Below are 22,878 nucleotides of genomic sequence, written 5' to 3' on the forward strand. Positions count from 1 at the left end.
ATCGAGGCCATGTAAGCACTCTTTGAGCAGAGAAGAAGGCTTGGCATTGAGGCCTGAGATTCCACAGATATATGTGTGACAGGAGGTAAGACCAGTTTATCCAGCCCCACAAGAAGAACCATCGTTGACCCCATCCCCATCTCTTTCATGTGTGTTAGAATGACAAGCAGGGAGTATTTTATTTTTTCAACATTTTATTCTTATAGACTCAAAACACTATCACATGAGCAGTGAGCAATCAGGGAAAAACCCAACCCTTACACGCACAGCAAGAACACTGACAGCACAGGCTAGAACATAATCATAAGAAAACACACAACGAAAAAGGCGCTTGTGTCAAACGCTTGCAATAAATATAGTCACTCTTTTTTTTTTATCATCAAGTTTCTTCAACAATCTTCTGTACAGAGGGAAGATTAACGATAATTACATCAACTGAAGTATTCCAATACACAGCTAGGGGGCAGAGATGAGGTGGTAAACAGGATGGGGGCAGTGAAGGGGTCGATGACATCTCTCACACATCAAGCTTTACCTACTAGGGTGAGTATGTCCAAGTACTGCAGGTAACATAAAACATGAACACAGAACATCCCTTTATCCATCCATCCATCCCTCCACACACACACACACAGACACACACACAGACACACACACAGACACACACACAGACACACACACACACACACAGACACACACACAGACACACACACATTCAGCAGTGGAATGTGAGGCTGTGGTGAAGGAGAGATCACAGAGAGAAAGAGGGGTGACATTGACATGCACTGCCCCCTGGGGTCAAGGGTCAAAGGTAAACGTTGAGGGTTGAATGCTTATTCCTCCAAAGTACGGAAGGAGTTCTGCATGTCTTCCAGAAGTTGGGCGTATTCTGCCTTGATCTTGGTCTCGCCGTCCTTCACTGGGTCCTGTAAGGCATGGACAAAACGGTGCAATCACACAAAACATGGAGGTGAAAGGGCAATTCAAAGATGATTTAAGATTATGTTTAGTCTGTATTTTTGTGGAATATTATCTTGGATACATATTGTCCTTTTATTATTTCAATTTTTAGAATTTTCATTTCCCCCCCCTCAAAAAAGTAACAAAAATGGCAACCACAACAAACAAAAAAAACCCAGGTAAACACAAGCTCTACATTAAAGATGTCCGTAGCATTGAAAACACAAGTCAAACAGTCACAGAGACCTACGGAACTGAATGGACCAGGGGTGGATAAGAAAGACAGAAACGGAAGGAGGAAAAAAAAAAAACAGCAAATCAAAACAAACCTTGAATTTCATGGAGCTCAGCTTGTAAAGCATCTCCCCCATGTGTTCACGGATGATGGCCCAGGTGATTTTGTTGTCGCTCTGGGCTGTGGTCTCCACTGCGTGCCGGGCCATGTCGTAGAAGGCGATGGTGTTGGACAGGATGCCCACGGTCTTATAGAAGGGGCAGAACCTGTGGGAGGCCGTTGTGGTGGAGTTAGAGTTTATTTTCTGTAGTTTGTGTGTGTGTGTGTGTGTGTGTGTGTGTGTGTGAATGCGTCTGTGTGTGTGGTCACCTGTCGTAAGGAGTGTAACCGTTCTGTTGCAGGAAGTCATCTTTGAGCAACTTGGCCACCTCAAGGGTGATCTTGTCCGTTTCTGCCAGTGAAGCCTGTTACCAAGACAACAAAGGAGTGAGAAACAAATGAGCTCCAAAAACGTCCATCAAACCCCCCCCCCCCCCAAAAAACGTCCCAAAAATCCCGACAGACTAAAGCATCGTTGTTAGCTATTTCTCCCGCCTTTTCCGTTACCTTGCCGACCAGCTGTACGATCTCAGCCAGGTCTTCCTCTTCCTGCAGGATCTCCTTGGCCTTGGTGCGCAGCGGCACAAACTCGGGGAAGTGCTTGTCGTAATACTCGTCCAGAGCGCGGGTGTACTTGCTGTAGCTGATCAGCCAGTTGACAGAGGGGAAGTGCTTCCTCTGAGCCAGCTTCTTATCCAGACCCCAGAACACCTGATCAGGAGAGAGAGAGAGATACGGGTCAAGATACAACATCAAGCGTCCTCGAGGATGATTTTCCCGTGTCTGTATGAAAGCACCATGAGCAGTAGAAGGCGGAGTCAGTGGAAAGCTCACCTGTACGATACCCAGGGTGGCTGAAGTGACGGGGTCGGAGAAGTCACCACCAGGGGGAGACACACTGAGGAGAAACACACACAAACCTCATGTACCTTCCTGCCATTGTAAATACCTTGTGTGTGCCAACTTACATGGCGAAATAAAGCTGAGTCTGAAACACGTTTCGCATTTCTTCCAGTGTCGGGGTGCCTGATGGGGTCACAGAGAGAGCGCTGGCTCCCCCTTGTGGACGAGAGGTGTACTTACGCCCCCACGATGCTGACGCTGCCCTCTCTCTCAGGGTTGCCCAGACACTTCACTCTCCCAGCACGCTCGTAGAAGGAAGCCAGGCGGGCACCGAGGTAGGCAGGATAACCGCTGTCTGTAAACACAAAACACACACACAACTTTAACAAAATTCTTTCACAAACTTTCCCACCTAGATGATTTTGTACCAAGAGGAGTCAGTCCATGTTTTCCAGAACTGGGTGCAATGCGGTCGTGCTCCAGCAGGGGGCCCACTCACCGGCCGGCATCTCTGCCAGTCGTCCTGAGATCTCCCTAAGGGCCTCAGCCCATCGAGACGTGGAGTCAGCCATCATGCTCACATTGTAGCCCATGTCCCGGAAATACTCAGACAGCGTGATGCCTGCACAAACACACAGGCACACAGAGATCCATGGAAGAGCATCTACGATGGTGGCTTAAGGTTTGATTGGTTGTAAGATGTGCTCTTCAATGTGATTGGTTAGTAGGTCTATGCCACTGGCAGGTAGGGACCTGTGTAGATGGAGGCCTCTCGGGCAGCCACGGGCATGTTGGAGGTGTTGGCCACCAGTGCAGTTCTCTTCATAATGCTCTCAGTCTTCCCATCCACCTCCATGGTCAGCTATTGGACAAACACACTGTCAATCACAAAGGACTTGGGAACAGTGGGAGTCAGGTGGTTGAGCGGTTAGAGAATCGGGCTAGTAATCTGAAGGTCACCAGTTCGATTCCCGGCCGTGCCAAAATGATGTTAGGGCAAGGCACTTTACCCTACTTGCCTCGGGGGAATGTCTCTGTACTTTCTGTAAGTCGCTCTGGATAAGAGCGTCTGCTAAATGACTACATGTAAATAAACTTCTGACTGGAGATGAAAAGGTATTTATATGGATCGTGAGCCAGTCAACTACGGACACAAACATCTGTCGTCATTCTCAACTGCCGAAACAGAAAGGCCACCCACCTCAGGGAAGTCTCGCAGCACTTCCGACATCTCGTTACCACGTTCCCCGCAGCCCACGTAGATGATGACATCACTGTTGGAGTACTTGGACAGGGACTGGGAGATGACAGTTTTACCACACCCAAAGGCTCCTGGGATAGCGGTGGTTCCTCCCTGCACGCACCTGGAGAGAGGGAAACAGAACGAGAGAGAGATGGATGGAGGAGATAGTGAATTATGGAGAGCAGACAGAGAGCCAGAAAGAGAGAGAGAGAGAGACACACAGAGAGAGAGACTCACGGAAAGAGTGCATCCAGGACCCTCTGGCCCGTCAGCAGGGGGTGATTGGCAGGAAGCTTCTCTGTTACAGGACGCACCTGTCTCACAGGCCACACCTGAACCATGGTGAACTTCTCCTTGAGGCCCTCAAACTCCAGCTCCAGCACCACATCCTGACACACACACACACAATGTGCCTTCAATATAACCCACTTCTAACACAGCTATTACTAGTACAATGTGTACTGAGGTGTGACCAGTGTGAGTGCAGCAGCTGTCCCAGCAGCTTGAGGTGAGGCACAGAGACAGGAGGCAGCTTGAGGTGAGGCACAGAGACAGGAAGCAGCTTGAGGTGAGGCACAGAGACAGGAGGCAGTTTGAGGTGAGGCACAGAGACAGGAGGCAGTTTGAGGTGAGGCACAGAGACAGGAGGCAGCTTGAGGTGAGGCACAGAGACAGGGGGCAGTTTGAGGTGAGGCACAGAGACAGGAGGCAGCTTGAGGTGAGGCACAGAGACAGGAGGCAGCTTGAGGTGAGGCACAGAGACAGGAGGCAGTTTGAGGTGAGGCACAGAGACAGGAGGCAGCTTGAGGTGAGGCACAGAGACAGGGGGCAGTTTGAGGTGAGGCACAGAGACAGGAGGCAGCTTGAGGTGAGGCAGGAGGGACTCACTGAGACGTCATAGTTGCCAGGGGGGGCCACGTAGGTGACGGTGCCCCTGTTCCTTGGAGGCAGCATGAGCTTGTGCTTGATGAGGGAGTTCTCAAACACCGTCCCATAGATATCTCCCCCTGTGATGTGACTGCCAACCTACAACAAGCAAGAGAAGAAGAAAAGGATGGAAACATGTATTGATGTCTGTTTTTCAGGGGTGAGTGGGTCCATAAATCTACAACGACACACAAACACACACTCTCACGCACGCACGTGCACACACACACACTCAAGCACGCGCACACACAACGAGCGCTCACTCGTAAGCTCTTTCCAGGAGAGAACTCCCACTTGAGGTCTCGGTTGAGGGCCCCGATGTTGACTCCACGGGGGATGTAGATGCTCTGTGTGAGGTCGTTGATGTCCTTCAGGGGGCGCTGGATACCGTCAAAGATGGAGCCCATGATGCCCGGGCCCAGTTCCACAGACAGGGGCTTCCCAGTCCGCAGCACAGGGTCCCCCACGGACACGCCCGCTGTGACGGGGGGCTCAGGAATGTCAACTGATAAAGAGAGCGTGTGCGAGCGACATATACAAACTGTCCGTTGTTAAGCATTTCAGCTACGCGTGGGTTTTTGTTCCATGTATACAGATGAAATCGTCTACACGAGAGACCCTCAGAGTAGCGGGAGCAGACACACGAGATGTAGCAGGCTATATGCCGGTCAGAGCAGACAGATATGAGATGTAGCAGGCTATAGGCCGGTCAGAGCAGACCGACATGAGATGTAGCAGGCTATAGGCTGGTCAGGCTCAGAAGGATACAGGTCTCCTCGTAGACCTGGATGGTAGCCATGTCTCCCTCCAGACGGATGATCTCCCCCACCAGCTCACTGTGGCCCACTCTCACCAGCTCGTACATGGCCGCCCCCGCCATCGCCGTGGCAGTCACCACTAGAGGTCAGAGGTCGTATTGAGACGCCACAGAAAAGTGAGTACATAATATACATTCTGAACTGTCAACAGAGATTACATGAAGCTGAAAATGTGATGGCAATCACAATGTGTAGTTTGTTGTTCCTCAGAAATGATCCATTTAAATACTTTTTTTTAATTATTTTTTTACTTAATGTATTTACATTTATGCATTCAAGTGTTTAGTTAGTTAAGCTTAGGGTAAGAAGTCATGTCCTGACCTGGGCCGGAGACTCCGTGGACGTATCCAAACTCGCTCTCCCTTTCTTCATCCCGGATCTTCGGCAGCTTGGACATATCCATCCTAACAGACTACAACTGACTGAGAGGAGAATGCAGGAATCAGTCTCTGAAAAACGTTTTATTTGAGATTTACATTTAGTCATTTAGCAGACACTCTTATCCTGAGCGACTTACAGTAAGTACAGGGACATTCCCCCCGAGGCAAGTAGGGTGAAGTGCCTTGCCCAAGGAAACAATGTCATTTGGCTCAGCCGGGAATCGAACTGGCGACCTTCAGATTACTAGCCCGATTCCCTAACCGCTCAACCACCTGATTCCCTCCAGATACAGCCACCTGAGATACTCCAGATACAACCATTGAGTTTGGCACCCCATCTACACACTGATTGATAAATGTTTTCATGATTCACTTCATATGGAACATCCCAAGGACAGTATTGAACTTGTAATTCCTGGCTCAATGAACTTGCCCTTACACAATCCCACACATCCATCCACACACCAATTACTTGATTTTGCAACCTTTCATTTCTCCCAAACATACATACTCTACCAAGGCTAAATTGCATCAGTGTTTACAAAGAGATGATGTAGGCTTGACATCCATCTGTCTCTAAATCATGTTGTTACTATGGTAACGTCACCTTGTCTCTACTCTCTGTACACTAGTAACTATGGTGATATCCTCCCCTTGAAACTACAGCCCAACATGACAACTCAGTCGGTATCCGACTGCATAAACCAGAGCACACATGTCCCTCCATCTCTCTATTCAACTCACCCTCTTTTTTAATTTATTTTTTATTCCATTTCTACCTCCACTCACTAACTCCCTACCACCCCTCCCCCCTTTCCTATCCTTCACGCTGGTGAACCGCAGGGTACGATGCAGCCGTATGCTAACATTAGCGAGGGGATCCCTGGCAAGCGTCCCTGCTGTGCTTATCTTCCATCACACACCAGCCAGGCTCCCTCTCCCTCTCCCTCTCCCTCTCCCTCTCCCTCTCTCTCTGTCTCTGTCTCTCTGTCTCTCTGTCTCTCTGTCTCTCTCCCTCTCTCCCTCTCTCCCTCTCTCTGTCTCTCTCCCTCTCTCTGCCTCTCTCTATCTCATTGTCTTTCTCCCTCACATCCAATGATGACTAGGCCAAACCCCACCCCCGGTCTAAAAAAGGCACCTGCGCACACGCAGCCGACAGTCGTGACGCGTCTGAGGCAGCAGCATCAGACTGCAGAGACTGCAAACGCTGAAGACCGCGGCTACAGCCCCCCAGGGTGATCCCCTGTTGTTATGCTCCGGGCTGGCATTTAACAACCCTCGTCGATGAGTCTCATACAGTTGACGTATTTAGAAAACCTTCAAATTACGCATGTACAAACAGAGCTGACACACAAAAGCACACACGTGTAGCTATTCTACTGTTTGCTCTTTTTGTTCTTCCTGGTGATCGAAGGCTTTTCTCTTGGGATTTATCTGTGATAAACTGGCCAAACTATGATGAAATCCCACACACCTGCCTCAGATCTGCAGGGAGTACACCAGGTGTTTAGAGCAGGACATTTGACAAATAAAACCATGCAATATCTCTTTATTGTTTATTCTATTTTCTATACTTATACGTTTCTTGAATAGCTCTGATCCATTTGTATATTTGACAACCTAATGCTATATTGCTGTCTGTGTCATGTAAAGAGTTGTCTAAGTCTTTAACATTATAACATGACACACACATCCCATTCATGGGTCAGAATGAATATAACCTGTTATCGGGGTCTTCCCATTATTTTATTCCTAGTTTCGAATTCTAACAAAAAACGAATAACACTTCAATGGATTATGAATTGGGCAAAGCCAAAGAATGAATGTGGGAATAATTCAGCCAACTCACGACAGACCATCACATGATCCAGGCACATGACGGGCTGGGCTATATGGAGTTGATTTAAGGAAGTGGAAAATATGGTGTGTGGTAAGATTGGGAAGTCACACTGTCACAGACGCATGAGTAGCCTATTAGTTCGCCATGTGTGAGATTAGATTCTAGCCAAGGCTAAATGTATACATGAAGAAAGAAAAAAAGCAGCATAATATACTCTGTGTAGCCAGTATAACAGTATTTACTGTTAAGTGAAACTAGTAAATCGACGTTCTCGTTTGTCTTCTATGCCAATTAACCTGCAGCCATAGATAAAGATGATGAATAGTCCAAATGGTTGTCCCTATCAGTTCCCTTTAACATTAGACATCTGTGAAGGGAAAACCTCGAGACTGTTCAGCACTTTCATAAGAATCCTCGAGACCACGGATCCTGCCCCCTGAAATGTTTCGTGGAGGTCATAACGAGGCAGGTTCACGTTATTCTACACATAGGTGTTACATTGTTTGACTAATTAATATTACCTCTAACCCATATCACAGTTCTAAAAGAAAACTACTCACATATTTGTGCCTACGTGGGTTAATGACTAAGGCACCTCGATACTGATATCGATTAAATAAAAACAGCACTTTATATTCGAGCTTAGGCCACAGTGATCACATGATCGTCAGCTTCAGAGCGTGAATACTCACGCGCCACATACAGTATAGCTAGCTAGCTAAATACATTCGGTTGCATGTCTCAAAGCCTAAATTGTCTTTAAGAACACACAATATAACATGTATACAGGAAGTTACAAGCACGTTAAAGACCTGCACAGGCAAAACATTTTCTACAAATGTACATTTTGATTACAGCGATCAACACTGCCCGGTGCAGACGATGTCAAAATGGAACAACATTTCATCCAAATCAGCACAGTATTTTTCACGTTGTACATTTCCATACTTGACTGTAAACAAAACACCACCAAGGGATTACACAAAGAACTGTAAATACATTTGCATTATATAGGCAACTATAGTGATACGCAGGTTTAATCTTGACAGCTTGCGCAAGCTGAGGTCATCTGTCAGAATTGCAGGCAGTGCCATTTTGATGCATTTTGGCTGAATACAGTAAGAACATATACCTACCTACAAAACATTACATTGAATCAATTAAAAAGAAAGAAACAGACTACCTTATCGAAGCGAAAAGGTAGATCCAGTATCGCGGTCCTCTGCCTAGAAGAAATGAGAGGCGATGCGAAAGCAAAGATCAGCTGACTTCATTCAGTCGTAGTTTTTACAGACCGAGCTTTCACAAATGCAACTGCGTCCATTTTGGCTCAGGCGTGTGGCAAAGATGTGCATTGAGAAGTTTAACTGTTACTGAATATTCGTCTTCAGACTCACTATTTAATAGAATTACATGATACTGGTTTGTGAACAAATTATATTGTAGCTTTGATATACAACTCAATATCCAGTAAATCTGATACGTTTTAGACTCATACAGCGTCTGTTTTTGCCGTTGGAAAAGTTGAACATAATTTTACTGCAATATCTTGCCCGGACTCTTGAGCCAAAATGGCAGCTCAATAAAGCTCGAATGTAGTCGAATGACAATGTCTATATCGTCATTACAGAGAATTACACGCATATGTGTTCGAAAGAAAAAAAAACATGGAAATGAAATACATTATTTGTTAAAGTCATACACTGGCACAATATATGTCTGGATTTAAAATATCCTGTTGTGCGGTTTGCGCAAGTGCGCATGCGGGGTCAGAGTTGACACCACGGCGGTGGAAGGAGTGTGGTGGCTAAACTAAGCTAGCAGCGTAGCTACATGTGGAGGGTAGAACGGGAGGCAACCCCGACCCAAACTCTGTCAAAATTTCACCACCCAAACCTATAACTACTCAGAACTTTAATCACATCGAAACTAAGGAATAAAAGCAGTTTACAATGAAAGGGTGAGTAAAGCCAATTGGGTCATGTCTGAGTAGTAAGCACGAGTAAAGTTTTTCTTGTCTCTTTTTTCAACAGGATAGCCAGGGGGGCTGGTGAAGGTGGTTGCAATGCTTGCTAACATGCTAGCTAGCTAACTAAGCCATTTGCGCGGTTACGAAAACCAATCACACAACGACAGTATTAAGACTCAGACCAGTCAGCCCTTTTCGAATAATCAGCTAATAGATAGGTGGCCCGTGTTCCTTACTAGCTTTGCTAGATAGTTTGCTTGTAGTTACGCTTTAGCAAGCTTATGTTAGCCAATGATGTGAGCTTAGCTATCAATCATGTAGCTGGTTTATTAGCAGCTAACTTTATGATTGGTTGTACTGCATGCGAGTGCCGGTCTCAGAAAAGGGCATCGCCGACTCATGCTTAGCTACTGTAGCTGCCAACGTTAGCTAGCTTTTATGTCCATTGTCAGTATTGCTGCATTTTTTTTGTTTGTCAAGTAGCTAGCTAATTGTCATATCCAGTGGAAGAGGCCGACACTAAGCTAACAAGTTAGCTTACGATACAAGCACTCATTTAAATGGTTTATAAGTTAACGTTAGCAATAAGCTACCTGGTATCCTTTTGGCTGTACGTTACTAATAGGCTTGCGAGCGTCCGGATAGTCAAGCTTATCTGCTGATAAACACGTCGTAGCTGACTAGCCACAGAAGCTGTCAGATCACTAGTTAGCAACCCTATCTACAGAACAAATCACTCTGCCAGATTCAGAATGCAGATGTCTGAGAGATTGAGGTCGAATGTTTTCAGCCAGTTCTGTGCTGTCACACTACTCCCATCTCTGGCAGAACTACCCGGCCGATACACGTGATCCGCAGCTGTTGTTGCGAAGTAGAAGTTTAGCATGTGGAGTCACTATAAATACTTCGTGTGGTCCTTCGCAACCTCTGAGGACAAGTGGAGGCAAAAGCCATCCTCCGCGTCAACAACGTCACACTGTCCCTTAGACATCGTGATAATATCTGAACTCAACATAAACAAGCGATACTCTTGGAATGTGTCTGCCTATTCAACAGAACCGTAATCTTTTCCTTTATCATCTGAAGTGTTTAAGTGGCACACTTCTAGTAGCCTGGCATTGTGGTGCTCGTCTGTGTCCTCAGTTTGCAGTTGCATGGAGGGAACCAGGGCTGCAGCTGTCAGTTCATTTGGGCTGGCTGAGACTTCCAAATATGTCCAGATGGCACACAGACAGTTGGAGAACTGACAGACTAGTCTGTTACCCAGGGGAACCATGCCATCAAGGCCTGATTCAAGTCCTCAGATTTACAGACAAACCAATATCAAAAATATCAGATTGTTAATCAGATCATACTTTTTTTTTTTTAATCATCTGTAGAATTGATGTTGCTTATTGTATGTGACAGATGCCTTTTGTCTATTAGTTGAGTCTTTGGTTTGTGTCAGGTTAAACTGCATATGTTTGTGACACAGTTGGCATCCCTGTAGTCTTTCCGGCCGTTTGACCGTTTTGCTCTTGTTCCAGTAGCCGGATCGAGCTGGGGGATGTTACGCCTCACAACATTAAGCAGCTAAAACGCCTCAACCAGGTCATCTTCCCTGTAAGCTACAACGACAAGTTCTACAAAGACGTGCTGGAAGTAGGAGAGCTAGCCAAGCTAGGTAAGAAGGTTTCACTCATCTAGCTTACATCTGACGTAAAGCGTTATTAATAAACATTTGACGTCCATCCATGTATTCAAGTGTGTACAACAAGTCATATACACTGCTAAGTCTTACCCCACTTGTCTTGTCACGGTTTCATACTGAAATATCTGTACTCTTCTTACAACAACAAAAAAGATGTATAATGTTGTGTTTTGCACCGTTGCTTTACCAAAGCATCTGTCATGCCCGTGTGTTAACTGACAAAGTCCTAACATCTTTCCTGCTGTTTACTTAAAAAAAACTCAGTGGTCTACCCATTTAATAGAGTATCTGTCACTCATGAAAGTTTGTATTTCTCTGTCACGCAGCATACTTCAATGACATTGCAGTAGGAGCTGTGTGCTGCAGAGTGGACCACTCTCAGAACCAGAAGAGGCTGTACATCATGACACTTGGCTGCCTAGCACCTTACCGTAGGCTAGGCATAGGTAGGACTTTAAATGCTCGCCAGTGGCTGTGGCTAGTGCTTTGAATTATTGCTATACACTGTGTAGGCGATGGGGGCATCAAAGTCATTGAACTAAACTCAAATAAAATCCTTTCCTGTCATGGTTTTGCTTAGGAACAAAGATGCTGAACCATGTGCTGAACATCTGTGAGAAGGATGGCACGTTTGACAACATTTATCTGTAAGTTTGTATCCCTGCCAAGCGCTGAGGAGTTTTCCTCAAAGTATATTCATTGACAGATCCACCAATTCCGTGAGGGTTTATTAAAAAATTATTATCTCACGTTTTTCCTTTTGTTTTCTGTCAACAGTCACGTGCAAATCAGCAATGAGTCAGCCATCGATTTCTACCAGAAATTTGGCTTTGAGATCATTGAAACGAAAAAGAACTACTACAAGAGGATAGAGCCAGCAGACGCCCACGTCCTGCAGAAGAGCCTGCGTAGCCCTTGTGCGCCCCCTGGGGGAGAGCTGCAGAAGGCAGAGTAAGGGCACAGCCGCCGGAAAGAGCAACGGTTTTGGCCCGATCTCCTTCAAAAACGGAACTGTGACAGATGCCCGGGGGGTCGGCACATTCACAACTTTTCTTCAAAAGACTTTAAAAAGAAAAACAAATTTAAATGACAAAAAAAAACACAAAAAAAACATGACTACGTTTATTTAGCAAAAACGTTTCCCCATAATTTTGCATCGTCTTCTATTTCCCGTGTCTTTATTTAGAGATTTGAAAATGACACAATGTTCAGAATTCAGAGGTGTTCCTGTAGAAGAAGCTGCAGACAGGGTGGGGGGGAGGGGTGTGGGTTTTCAAATCAAACTGTTTGAGTGTTTTGAGTTGTCTTAAAGCGGTTGTAAAGGTGAGAAAGATATCTTCTATGTTTGGACAAAAAGCTCTTTTGGAATGAATCTGGAACAAAGTCTTGGCTGTTAGACTCCCAAGCTGGCAACCTTGGAATGATGCTTCGAGTTCTCATAGTGACATGCGGAACACTCAACTTCATTCCCTCCTCACCTGTGCGCAGGGACTTAGAAGAATGAATTCTACTGGTGGATGAGACTTTTGGTTCTGCTTCAGGCGTTGGCAATATGCTAAGTGTGATGCAATGCCCCCCTACCCCCTCATGACGTCATCTTATGATGCCAGTCTAGAGGGGGAGAGGAGAACGGTGCCTTCAGCTCAGTGGGCATGGGAAACGTTGGAACGGTTTCAAGGTGAGCAGAAATTTGGGGAGTGGTTTCTGAACGGTTTTGTTTCTGAACCCATTAATTTAATGCCCCTATAGTTTTTTTTTTTTTTGTTTATTTTATATGGAGATGCCAAATGGCTCGAGGCTTCTTCTGGGTTTGTTACATGGCCTACAATTCAGACCATGGTATTTTCCAGGTCTTGTGAAAGAAATCACATGTAGGGACTGGCTTAGCTGTAACGACTGTTGACATAATACTTTTTAAAATAAGTGCCAGTAGGATTGTAAAGTAACAGCTGCCTTTGCATGTCTCTGTTTCTCTTATTGGCTTACTGTTGTAAAAGGGATAGAGACACCTCTGCTCTTTATGCATGAGTGAATTTGGATGTCTGTTTGGATGTGTCTGTTTACGTTGCAACTTAGAGCGGTCATTCAGAATTCTACTCCAGACCAGTCTGATCCGTACACTGCTAATGTCTCTCATAGCCATGTGAAGATGTCAATAGTTAGAAGGTGGTAGTGTTCAGTGTTAGAAGCTAAGTCGGGTCTTCAAACAGAACATGACACCCAGGGGAAGCCTTGATCCACTGCATGCCAGGAGAGGGCCCTATACGTTATTGAATAAAAGCATGTCTCCCCCTCCCCCCCCTCCCTTTCTTTTGAAGAATTTTATCTTTTCTGAAGCTCTATATTGTAAGACTTTTTAACCTCTAATAAAATAATTACTATTTGCAGTCCTTTTGTTATGAGTTTCATTCATCCATTATTTAATGTAACCTGACTACTTAATGTCCCCTTGTTTTGTGTGGCACGGATTTATTATTGATTGCGATAAATTATTTGTTAAGTAACACAATGTGACGGTCAATGTGACAGATTTACATGGCAAAATGACAATGTTTGAACTCAATTCGCAGTGTTTGGTTAGCATAACGAGAGTCGTAGGCTAACTACAGTGGAACTCTGACTAAGTATAACACTAAAAACACTCACTGTTACAGTAGCAAGTTTGATAGACTTGTAGCGCCAAATACTTGTCTACTATTGGTTGTTTCCTTTTGCTCACGCCTCTTTCTCTTAACTGCTACGAAGGTTCGGTTGTGAGAGGTCAGAGAATAGCAAAGGAAATCCCAAACTTTTGACATAGACAAGGCAAGGACCCCGAAATGTGGAAACTACAGGTGAACACGGCAAGCTGTTCGTATTCGTCTATGCATGTCTTCCAATCACAGTGATACGTAAGACTTGTTGTCTTTACAAACGGGTTTTTAGTCGCAATGTTTTGGTCAAGTCTAGCCTGCTTATTGAGCTAGTAGCTAGCAATCTGTCTGTTGTTAGCGTCAACTAGCCAGAAAGCAAACTGACTGGCAGGCAAGCTGGTTCAAATGGTCCGTTTTGTCACGGAGAGAAATCGCATCGTAGGGACAATACAGTGTATTTTTGATATTATAATGGTTGACGATATTGTGATGTCTTTGTTTAAGTATTATCGGGTTGAGAACCTAGAGCTAGCCGAGCTAGCCAAGTAGCCCGTCAACGTTAGCAAACTACTGCATCACTGTCATCGCTTGGTTGGCGTGAGAGCTGTGCTGGCGTGCGGCCATTATTTGCTTTTGTTTTGAAATGTTGTGGTTTGCCATAAGTGTCAAACTTCCCAAAATTACTGCTCCATATATAGTTCTAACGACGTCTATGCTTTTGTTGTAGGTTAATCCTAGCAGAGATTTGAGGGTCTGTCTTCGATAGTGGTTACTGTTGCTTATCACACAGGCAGCTGTGTAAAGCAGGATGCCAGAGATGACTGAAACCCAGGACCTTGGCCATAAACCTAGGTAAGACTGATCATTGGTTACTGGTCCATGTTCGCAAGTGTGACTAAAGAGCATAGGACTGAGAATAAATGTGCTGTTATAGCTTTCCCCCATGCAATATGATTTACCCCATGACCTTCTTTTGCAGAAGAAGAAAAAATAAAGAAATTCACAATGCCGGTAAGATCCTGTCAGTTTGCTGCCTGTCACTCTTTTTCTACTCATTCCAGTCATGTTTATTAAGGGACATTCTTCTCATCGTTTTATCCTGTAGTTGAGAAAAAGAGAAAAGAGAAGATCAATGCTGGTATTAACCGCATTGGGAATCTTCTGCCATGCTCTCAGGCACTAAAACAGGTAGGTCTGTCTTATTCAAGGACATAAATAGTGTATATATTGTACACACACATACATGCACACACATATAAAATACAAAACACACACTCATTTGTCCCTCTGTCTCATCAGAGTAAGAACATGATCCTCGATGAGGCCTTCCGCTACATTACTGAGCTAAAGAAACAAAACGATGCAATGCTCCTTGAAGGAGGAGACAACGGTCAAGGTATGAATCATTTTTCCGTAGTACTCGGTGGACACTGTGTCGTATGCTCATTATTCTTCAACTTTTGTGTGTAATGTCTGTGAGAATTGCTGACTGTCTCTTTCTCCGCGTAGCGGAGGAGATCCGGCGTCTCCGGCGGCAACTGGAGGAGCTGAGGAAGGAGAGCGGCCACTACATTGAGCTGCTCAAAGCCCACGACATCAACTTCCTGGATGACCCCAGCATCCACTGGAAGGGCAAGATGCGTTGCGCCAAGGTTGCCAAGGTGACGCCCAACCACCAGTCCTCCAAAGGGATCATCGTCTACCCTAACGGGAACACGACGTGTGCCGCGGGGAAAGAGCCGAGCGCTGGGAAACAGCAAGAGGAGGCGGTCTTCATCCAGCCGTCCTGCGACGTCATCCTCCATCATCCGCATTCCTACATCACCGTCCAGGGCCTCTGTCCTCTACCCACCGGCACCACCGCCCTGCCCCAGCCCACAGCCCCAGCCCCTAGTCTGACAGCAGCAACCAGCCTAGCCACCCACCTCCCTTATCACTTTGTCCCTAGCCTCACAGCCCTCCCTCAGGTTGTGACTACATCCAGAGCTCTCGTCTCAGAAATCTCCACCCAGTTAAACACCCAGCCTGGGGCTGGGACCAGGAGTCAGAGCTACACCACCACCCCCTCCAGCTCAGGCCTGCTGAGGGCGGAGGCAGCAGGAAGCACACAGACCACGTGGACCACACTACAGCTGGCAGGGAACACAGTGCAGCCAGTCTGCCAGAATCTACCCGCCCCAGAGATTAGCACTACTGGCCAGACAATGCAACAACTGACTGTATGCCCCGTGGCCACCAAAGCTACAGTTCAGCCAGTTCATATCCAGATGAGGCCTCAGCTACCCATAAAACAGGCCCCTATCACGGCCCATATCCAGGCCCAGCCCTCCATCCAGAAGCCCCCCCATCTACAGCCATCCATCATTGCCCAGCCCCATTTGCTGCCCCAGTGTGCTGTCCTGCCACAGACAGCCAGAGTCCCACAGCAACCTGTTCTAGCCCACCCTGCCATGATGCCACAACCACAAACGACTGTATTACAAAAGGCTTCAGTGGTTCCCCATCCCCAGACAGCTGTCCTGCCCCAGCCAGCCTTGGGGCCGCAGCCCCAGGCGGCAGTGCTGCCCCTGCTTCAGACCATGCAGGTGCTGCAAGTTAATCCTGCAGGCTCGACGGTTGCCGGGGTGACCGCTTCGCAAAACACGAACAACCCCAGCGTTGTCATCCTGCAGCAAGCCAATCCGTGCGCCACCCAGCCAGTTGTCCGAGAGGACTTGACCAATCAGACAGCTTGCCAGCACATCGTCATCATCCAAGCCCCCAATCAGACGTCGCCTGTTCCTCAGAACCCCTCGGTTGGCATGGTGACGGCTACGGTGCCTGTTGTCTCCAGTCAGATCGTCTCGACCAGTTGCACTGCTTCTACCACTGGCCTCCACACCGTCGGGGGGAAGCAGCTAGTTCACATTCTACCCCGGCCCACCGCAACAACCACCCACACGCCCCAGCCTGCCGCCTGCCCCCCGGCTTCCTCTGCCTCCTCCGCCCCCCAGACCATCACTGTGAACGGCCAGGTGTTCGCCCTGAAGCCCATGAAGACCTCGGACAAGGGCGGCCCCCAGGGAACCCAGAGTACCCTTCAGCTGGTTCAGCCCACCACCAGCGAGGAGCCCACCACCAACGTGGCCCTCAACAGTCTCGGGGCCCTTAGTAGCCTCAACCAGAGCATCTCTCAGGGCATGCCTCAGCACAGCATCTCCAGCCAGGGAAGCCTCCTGCTGTCTGGTGCCTCTCCAGCGTACTCGGTGGTGCAGCATCATCAGCTGCCTCCCGTCTCTGGCTCCGCCCCTGCCACCCCCGTCAGACAGCTCCAGTCTCCCAGTGGAACGTCAGCTGGACGAGGGGGCGGGACAGGGAAGGCAGCCCCTAAGAGAATCCCCACGAAGAGGACCAAGACAACCAGGAGGAGAGAACCCAAACAGCGACGCAGTACGACCGCCATTTCTGCCAGACCGGTAGTGGCAGCAGAACAGAGTCCGAAACGGACGGGCGCTGTTTCTCAACATGGCCCCCCTTCTGCTACTGTGGCTGTGGGCGCTGTTGGCGGCGTTGCTAACGCACCCTCAGTCGGTGACGCATTAAAACAGAGTATTAACTCAGACAGCTTTGTCTGCTCTGCACAGAGCACACTAAAGAATATAAATGTTTGTACTTCACAAACCGGTCTGACCACATCTGTGCAGCCCGCGTTAACGGTTAGCGGCGTCAACTCGACTCAAGGTGAAGTCGTGGTCTGTATTGTTGGCACCAGTCCTACAGTCGGCCCTGCCGTTTCCTCCCAGAACAAAGCACACACGGTAGTCAGCGTCCCTCAGAACAAGCCTGCCGCTTCACAGGATAGGCAGGCCGTCTCCGTGACGACCGGCACGGCACAAACCGGATCGCCTCCGTCTGCCGTCGCTTCTTCTAAACAAAGCAAACCCGGTGTCACCGGTGCCTGGGCCACAGAACCTAGACTCGCCACCGTCAGTCCGGTTACGACGGCATGTCAGCCACTTGTCGGCACGGCCACTTCCACACAGGCTGAACAGTTGGTTTCTCTCCAAGACTCTGTGCTTACGACTTCGGTTTGTCAGACCAGGCCAGTAAACGTACAGGAGCACCAGTTTACCACCCAGGCCCAGACCCAGTCCCAGACCCAGCCCCTGGCCCAGACCCAGCCCCTGGCCCAGACCCAGCCCCTGGCCCCGGTCCAGCTTCAGACCCTGGCCCCGGTCCAGCTTCAGACCCTGGCCCCTTCTTCTGTACCCTCATCCACAGCTTCATCCTCTGCGGCTCTGTTGCCTGTTGTCCCTCCGATGCCTGCTGAACTCCGGAAACGGACTCAAACAAACCGACCCTCAGCCCAGCAGCCAGACCAGAACAACCCTGCCTCCTCATCGTCCTCCACCGCCGTGCTCAAACTTCCAGACGTCTCCGAGAGAGAGAAGGAGCCTCAGAGAGGGGAATCGAACCCCAGGACGGCCATGGAGAAGGAGAGCCAGAGGAACAATACCACCTCTTCCAGAAAGAACTCTGCCCCCCCACAGCAAGTGTACTCACTAGAACACCAGGTCACGGAACAACCAAACCAAACACACCAAACGTCAAACCCGCAGACGGACTCTCCCATGTCCGCCGGAGCGGGGGGCGGGAGGGGCTTCTCCGTGGCGTCCATGCTGCCCCAAGCGTTCACCTTCACCTCAGAGCAGGCTGACATCCTGGCTCTGGCTATGCTGGAGCAGGACAGCTCGGGGGGAAGAGTAGACATCCCCATCTCCGCAAACACCCCTACTTGGGAACTCCCAAAGTCACAGCAAGCCCCCCACGGCAAAGAGAGGGTTACGGGGCCTCAGACAAAGGTTACCAAGACGACCATGGAGCCAGTGGTAGCCAAGCCGCCCTCCCAGGTGGCGGTCAGGGGTCAGGCTGGGGAAGTGGGGGCCGTCGGCGGGCCCTCGGGGGCCAGACACCCGCAGAACATCAGCTACGCCCAGTCTCACACCCACACCCAGTCCCACGTCCAGAGCCAGGCGCACGCTGGAACCGTGGGCACCCTCAGTGTCAACAACCTCATCAGGTCGAGCTCCAGCCAGCAGCCCTACCCTGGCTCCCCCAGCATGGCAGCTGGCCAGCAAGGCTCTGTGCCGTCGCCGGCGGGCACCTCAGCGCTGGCGTCCCAGCCCTCCACCCCCGGCCACGCCTCCTGCTCGGGGAACAACCAGCTGAGTGACTACGCCCCCGTCAAGAGCTCTCTGATGAGGGCTTCCATGGGCATGGGGGAGCGACACGTCAAGGACATATCCAAGCGTCCCGCCCCGGAGGACGTGATGTTGCCGTCCAGCAACAAGCGTCCAAAGACCTGTCCGTCGGCCGCCCCCAGCGTGGGCCGTATGGAGGTGAAGGCCCAGGACCACGGCCAGAGTCAGATGATGATTGGCCAGGTTCCCCCCAGCTCCTCCACCGTCATGAGCAGGATAAACCCTGACGGAGGAGGCACCTTGTTCTCCAGTAACTCCTTCATGAGCACGGTGCTCAGGCCCACAGACAGCCACTGTGCCCCCCAGCATCAGGAACAGAGCCAGCCAGGAGTGCTGCACCTGCCCCAGGGGCATTCCCAGCACGGGGCGCCCCAGCCGGGGCAGCATCTGGGGCCAAACCAGTACCTGAAACAACAGCAGCAGCAGCAGCAGCAACAACAGGACCACCAGAGGCATCACTTGTATCAGCTCCAGCACCATCTCACCCAGCCTGACCCTGCTCAACTGCACAGTCTCCACCAGAGGGCGCTGCAGCAGGACCAACAACACGTCCAGAACGCCCAGAAAAAAAGGGGACTTGTCCGAGCCAATCAGAGCGGACCCCCTGTGGGACTTCAGCAGAAACAGCATCACCTGGAGAAGGCTGGAGTGCATCAACAACAACAGCAGCAGCAGACACAACAACACCAACAACAACATGCCCAGCAGCCATCACAACATCAACAACAACAACAACAACAACAAACGCATCAGCAGTCACAACATCAACAGCAGCAGCCGTCCCAACATCAACAAGCCCAACATCAGCAGCATCAACAGCAGACACAGCAGCATCAACAGCAGTCCCAGACACAGCAACATCAACAGCAGTCCCAACAACAACAACAACAACAGCAGCTACAGCAACAACAACAACAGAGTTCTCACTCCAGACACCAGCACTTGCAGCAGCAGCACCTGCAGCAGCAGCAGCAGCAGCACTTTGGAGCGTCTCGACACCAGGAGAAGAGCTGCGACGCCCAGCCAGCGGGATCCAGGGCGCACCACAGCAGCCACCTAGCCCAGCAGGAACACCACAAGGTAGGGGAGGGAAGGATTCGGTTTCTTAGACGATTATATTTTACCACCTTTTTAACTCTGAATGTACATTCAGTCTATCTGCTATGTGTCTTCACTTGAACGATGACTAAACAGGATGAACGTTGGCTAGCATTGTGTTATAACTGTCAAGTTAACTCCTGTCCTTTCCCCTGTCTCCAGTCTGGTCAGGACCACATGCAGCGTCTGATGAGCTCTAGGACCCTGGAGCAGCAGCTGATATCCCAGCCCGACAACAACCCTGCGTCTCGGCCCTCCGACCTGGCCTGCGCCCCGTCGAGGCAGGAGCGCCACCGCGTCTCCAGCTATTCCGCGGAGGCGCTCATCGGAAAGACCTCCTCCAGCAGCGGTGACCAGCAGCAGCAGCGGATGGTGGGGCTGCACCTGCAGGCCACGCGGGGCAGCGCCCAGGAGCAGCCAGACCTGCGGGGGTATCTGGACACGTCCAGAGGGAAGGGCAACATCGGACACAACCCCCAGAACCCCAGGCTGAGCCAGGAACACGCCGGGCCCTCGGACGTCCAGCGGGGGTTGGAGTGCCCCCCGTTCAAAGCCCTGGGCGGTGGAGGAGGTCATCAGCTCAGTGGCTTTGAGGTGCAAGTGTCCCGCGGTGGGGACATGGCCCCTAAATCCATCCCCCCCTCTCAAAGAGGTCCGCAGGGGCAGCAGCAGGGCGTGTTCAGGATGGGGGTCGGCTCTCCCGGGGATGGAAGACCCCGCGGGGGTTACAGTGGAGCCCACCCGGGGCCCCAGGGGGTGCAGATAGGGGCGGGGTTGCCCAGGGACCAGGAAGGTTGTCACCACAGCTTCATGCAGTCCCTTCTCTCTCCGCACATTTCAGAGCAGACTAACCACCAGAGGGCAGTGCAGTGCTGCCCTCCGGTCAGCATGGAGTACAGCTGTGTGCCGGGAGCCTCCGCAGGAGACTTGCAGGCCAAGGCGTCCAGCCCCAGCGTGCCTCCTACTCAGAAGACCCCAGGTATGAGGCTGGGAGAGGGAAACAAGGGCCATCTCTCCCAGACTGGGGGGAACATGCACGGAGGTCCCGGGATACGAGCGGGCCTTCCCCACCCTGCCACCCCACACAGCAGCTCAGAGCCTGGCCGTAGTTCAGCCCCCTCCAGGCCCCCTGGTGCTGTCGGCCAGCGCTCCCGCCACCTCGCCCCGGACGCCCAGCCTGCCAAGCTCCGGCCTGGGGACAGGCTTCGTTCAGGCGCCCTGAGACCAGGCAACCCGTTTGAGCCCGAGGGCCACCTTCCCCTCCCCTCTGGTGGAGGCGTGCTCCTGGGAAGACCCCAGTCAGGGGGCGAAGCACGTCGCAGCAGCATCGTCCGCTTCATGGCCGACAGCTCTCAAGTCTCCGGGGACAACAACTTGGTGCCTGACCAACACTTGGCCCAAAACTTTGGCTTCCCCCCCTTCATCGCTGAGGGAGGGATGAACCACCCACCCCCCATCAACGCCAACTCCACCTTCATCCCCCCGGTCAGCCAGTCTAGCTCGTCCCGCACCCCTGCCCTGCTCCCCGTGGAGCCCCAGAACACCATCCCCTCCTTCTACCCCTCCTACTCCCCCGCGGCCCACCCCAGCTTGCCCAGTGACATCCCTCTCCAGTACTTCTCCAATCAGATGTTTACGAGCCCCGGCGCAGACAAGCCGAGCGCCGCCCCGCTCAACAACCGCTTCGGCTCCATCCTCTCGCCTCCGCGCCCCGTCGGGTTCGCCCAGGCCAGCTTTCCCTTACTCCCTGACATGCCGCCCATGCCTATCACCAACTCCTCAGGCATCACCGCCCACCTGTCCAACTTCAGTCTCACGTCTCTGTTCCCGGAGATCGCCGCGGCGATGCCCTCTGACGGCTCGTCCATGCCCATGTCCCCCCTCCTGTCTCTGTCCAACACCTCCTCGAGTGACTCAGGCAAGCAACCCAACCGGCCCGCCCACAACATCAGCCACATCCTGGGGCATGATGGGAGTTCTGCTGTGTAGGTGGAGCTGTCAGGTTTATCCTCAGAGAAGTTTAGGGATCAGTTAACAGAATCAAGTTGTAGTTTCATCCGGACAGCAAGATTGTTGAAGCTATGACTCTCAATCTGTGTTTACATTTCAGTATTTTGATTGAGCTTCTTTACTTTCTCTCTCCGTGTGACATCTGAATGCTGCGATTCTGTTTGGGTGTGTCTGCTCCTGGCGTTATGATGCACAGCGAATCATTCAGGAGCAGGTTGGATGACCTGCTGTTGAGGTTGTAAACATTTTCATGAAGCATAGGATACACTATACAGTATTGTGTGTTGCTGTATCCTAACAAATGTCTGTCTTATGATTTGCTCTTTGAGCCTAATTGTTTGATATACACTCAAGCTATGGAACTCAATTTGTCAGCTTTCTTTTACTGCAGCTTTTAAGAGAAATCTTGAATAGAAAAAGCACTTGCACAATATCCATAAATGTAATCTACTAACTAAATCAGGGTGGATTGGATAAAATATTTTGTAAATACAATGTTTCATACCAGTATAGTTAGTTTGTATGTATTTGTAAATACAAAGTTATTAAAGTTTTTTGATAATATATTCTAGATGTTTGCTGTTTTATCTTTATGACCGTACAGAAGTTCTGGTGGTAAGGAAATATAATTTCCTCAGTTTCAACTCTTGGTAACTGGTTTATTTTTTATTTAACCAGGCAGAATCAATAAGAACAAATGATTATTTACAGTGATGGCCTGGCAAAAAGCACCAGCTGTTTGAGGGAGAGGGGAAGGGGGGCTATGACATCAAAATCAGGTTAAAAAGCGGCACCCAACCCCAGCAGTGCAACAGCAGTACCCCTAGTTAAGACTCGGACCCCCCCCAAAAGAGGTCAAAACAACAGATCGGGGGGGTCAATACTTTTATATA

General features: G+C 49.7%; 3 protein-coding genes across 6 annotated transcripts; 2 read left to right on the forward strand and 1 right to left on the reverse strand.

Moving 5' to 3' along the window:
- Positions 1-176: 176 nt before the first annotated feature.
- On the reverse strand, positions 177-10,055 carry atp6v1ab (ATPase H+ transporting V1 subunit Ab). 2 transcript variants are annotated; one of them, XM_084703066.1, is made up of 16 exons: positions 9,908-10,055; positions 8,529-8,571; positions 5,447-5,547; positions 5,076-5,204; positions 4,571-4,785; positions 4,269-4,406; positions 3,618-3,769; positions 3,339-3,501; positions 2,891-2,999; positions 2,637-2,759; positions 2,378-2,492; positions 2,129-2,192; positions 1,802-2,005; positions 1,565-1,659; positions 1,290-1,461; positions 177-926 (listed from the first exon to the last, which is right to left on the reverse strand). In XM_084703066.1, exons 3-16 carry the CDS (start codon positions 5,526-5,528, stop codon positions 834-836), a joined length of 1,854 nt encoding a protein of 617 aa, XP_084559192.1. In that variant the 5' UTR covers positions 5,529-5,547; positions 8,529-8,571; positions 9,908-10,055; the 3' UTR covers positions 177-833. The 2 variants fall into 2 exon arrangements, with proteins under 2 accessions (XP_084559192.1, XP_084559190.1); XM_084703064.1 differs by lacking the exon at positions 9,908-10,055 and having other exon boundaries at positions 8,529-8,686.
- Positions 9,117-13,391, forward strand: naa50 (N-alpha-acetyltransferase 50, NatE catalytic subunit). 2 transcript variants are annotated; one of them, XM_084703069.1, is made up of 5 exons: positions 9,117-9,305; positions 10,844-10,977; positions 11,331-11,450; positions 11,585-11,651; positions 11,782-13,391. In XM_084703069.1, exons 1-5 carry the CDS (start codon positions 9,298-9,300, stop codon positions 11,957-11,959), a joined length of 507 nt encoding a protein of 168 aa, XP_084559195.1. In that variant the 5' UTR covers positions 9,117-9,297; the 3' UTR covers positions 11,960-13,391. The 2 variants fall into 2 exon arrangements, with proteins under 2 accessions (XP_084559195.1, XP_084559194.1); XM_084703068.1 differs by having other exon boundaries at positions 9,118-9,305; positions 10,841-10,977.
- A 344-nt stretch (positions 13,392-13,735) lies between these two features.
- usf3 (upstream transcription factor family member 3) lies at positions 13,736-22,551 on the forward strand. Of its 2 annotated transcripts, none has more exons than XM_084703552.1 (7): positions 13,736-13,838; positions 14,365-14,489; positions 14,617-14,648; positions 14,743-14,825; positions 14,937-15,033; positions 15,147-19,957; positions 20,138-22,551. In XM_084703552.1, the coding sequence occupies exons 2-7, from the start codon at positions 14,446-14,448 to the stop codon at positions 21,962-21,964; spliced, it is 6,894 nt and encodes a 2,297-aa protein (XP_084559678.1). In that variant the 5' UTR covers positions 13,736-13,838; positions 14,365-14,445; the 3' UTR covers positions 21,965-22,551. The 2 variants fall into 2 exon arrangements, with proteins under 2 accessions (XP_084559678.1, XP_084559679.1); XM_084703553.1 differs by having other exon boundaries at positions 13,779-13,895.
- The last annotated feature ends 327 nt before the right edge of the window (positions 22,552-22,878 follow it).

The sequence above is a fragment of the Hypomesus nipponensis genome, chromosome 8 (genome assembly GCF_054491055.1).
Source record: "Hypomesus nipponensis isolate SF chromosome 8, ASM5449105v1, whole genome shotgun sequence".
In the NCBI taxonomy this organism is placed as follows: Eukaryota; Metazoa; Chordata; class Actinopteri; order Osmeriformes; family Osmeridae; genus Hypomesus; species Hypomesus nipponensis.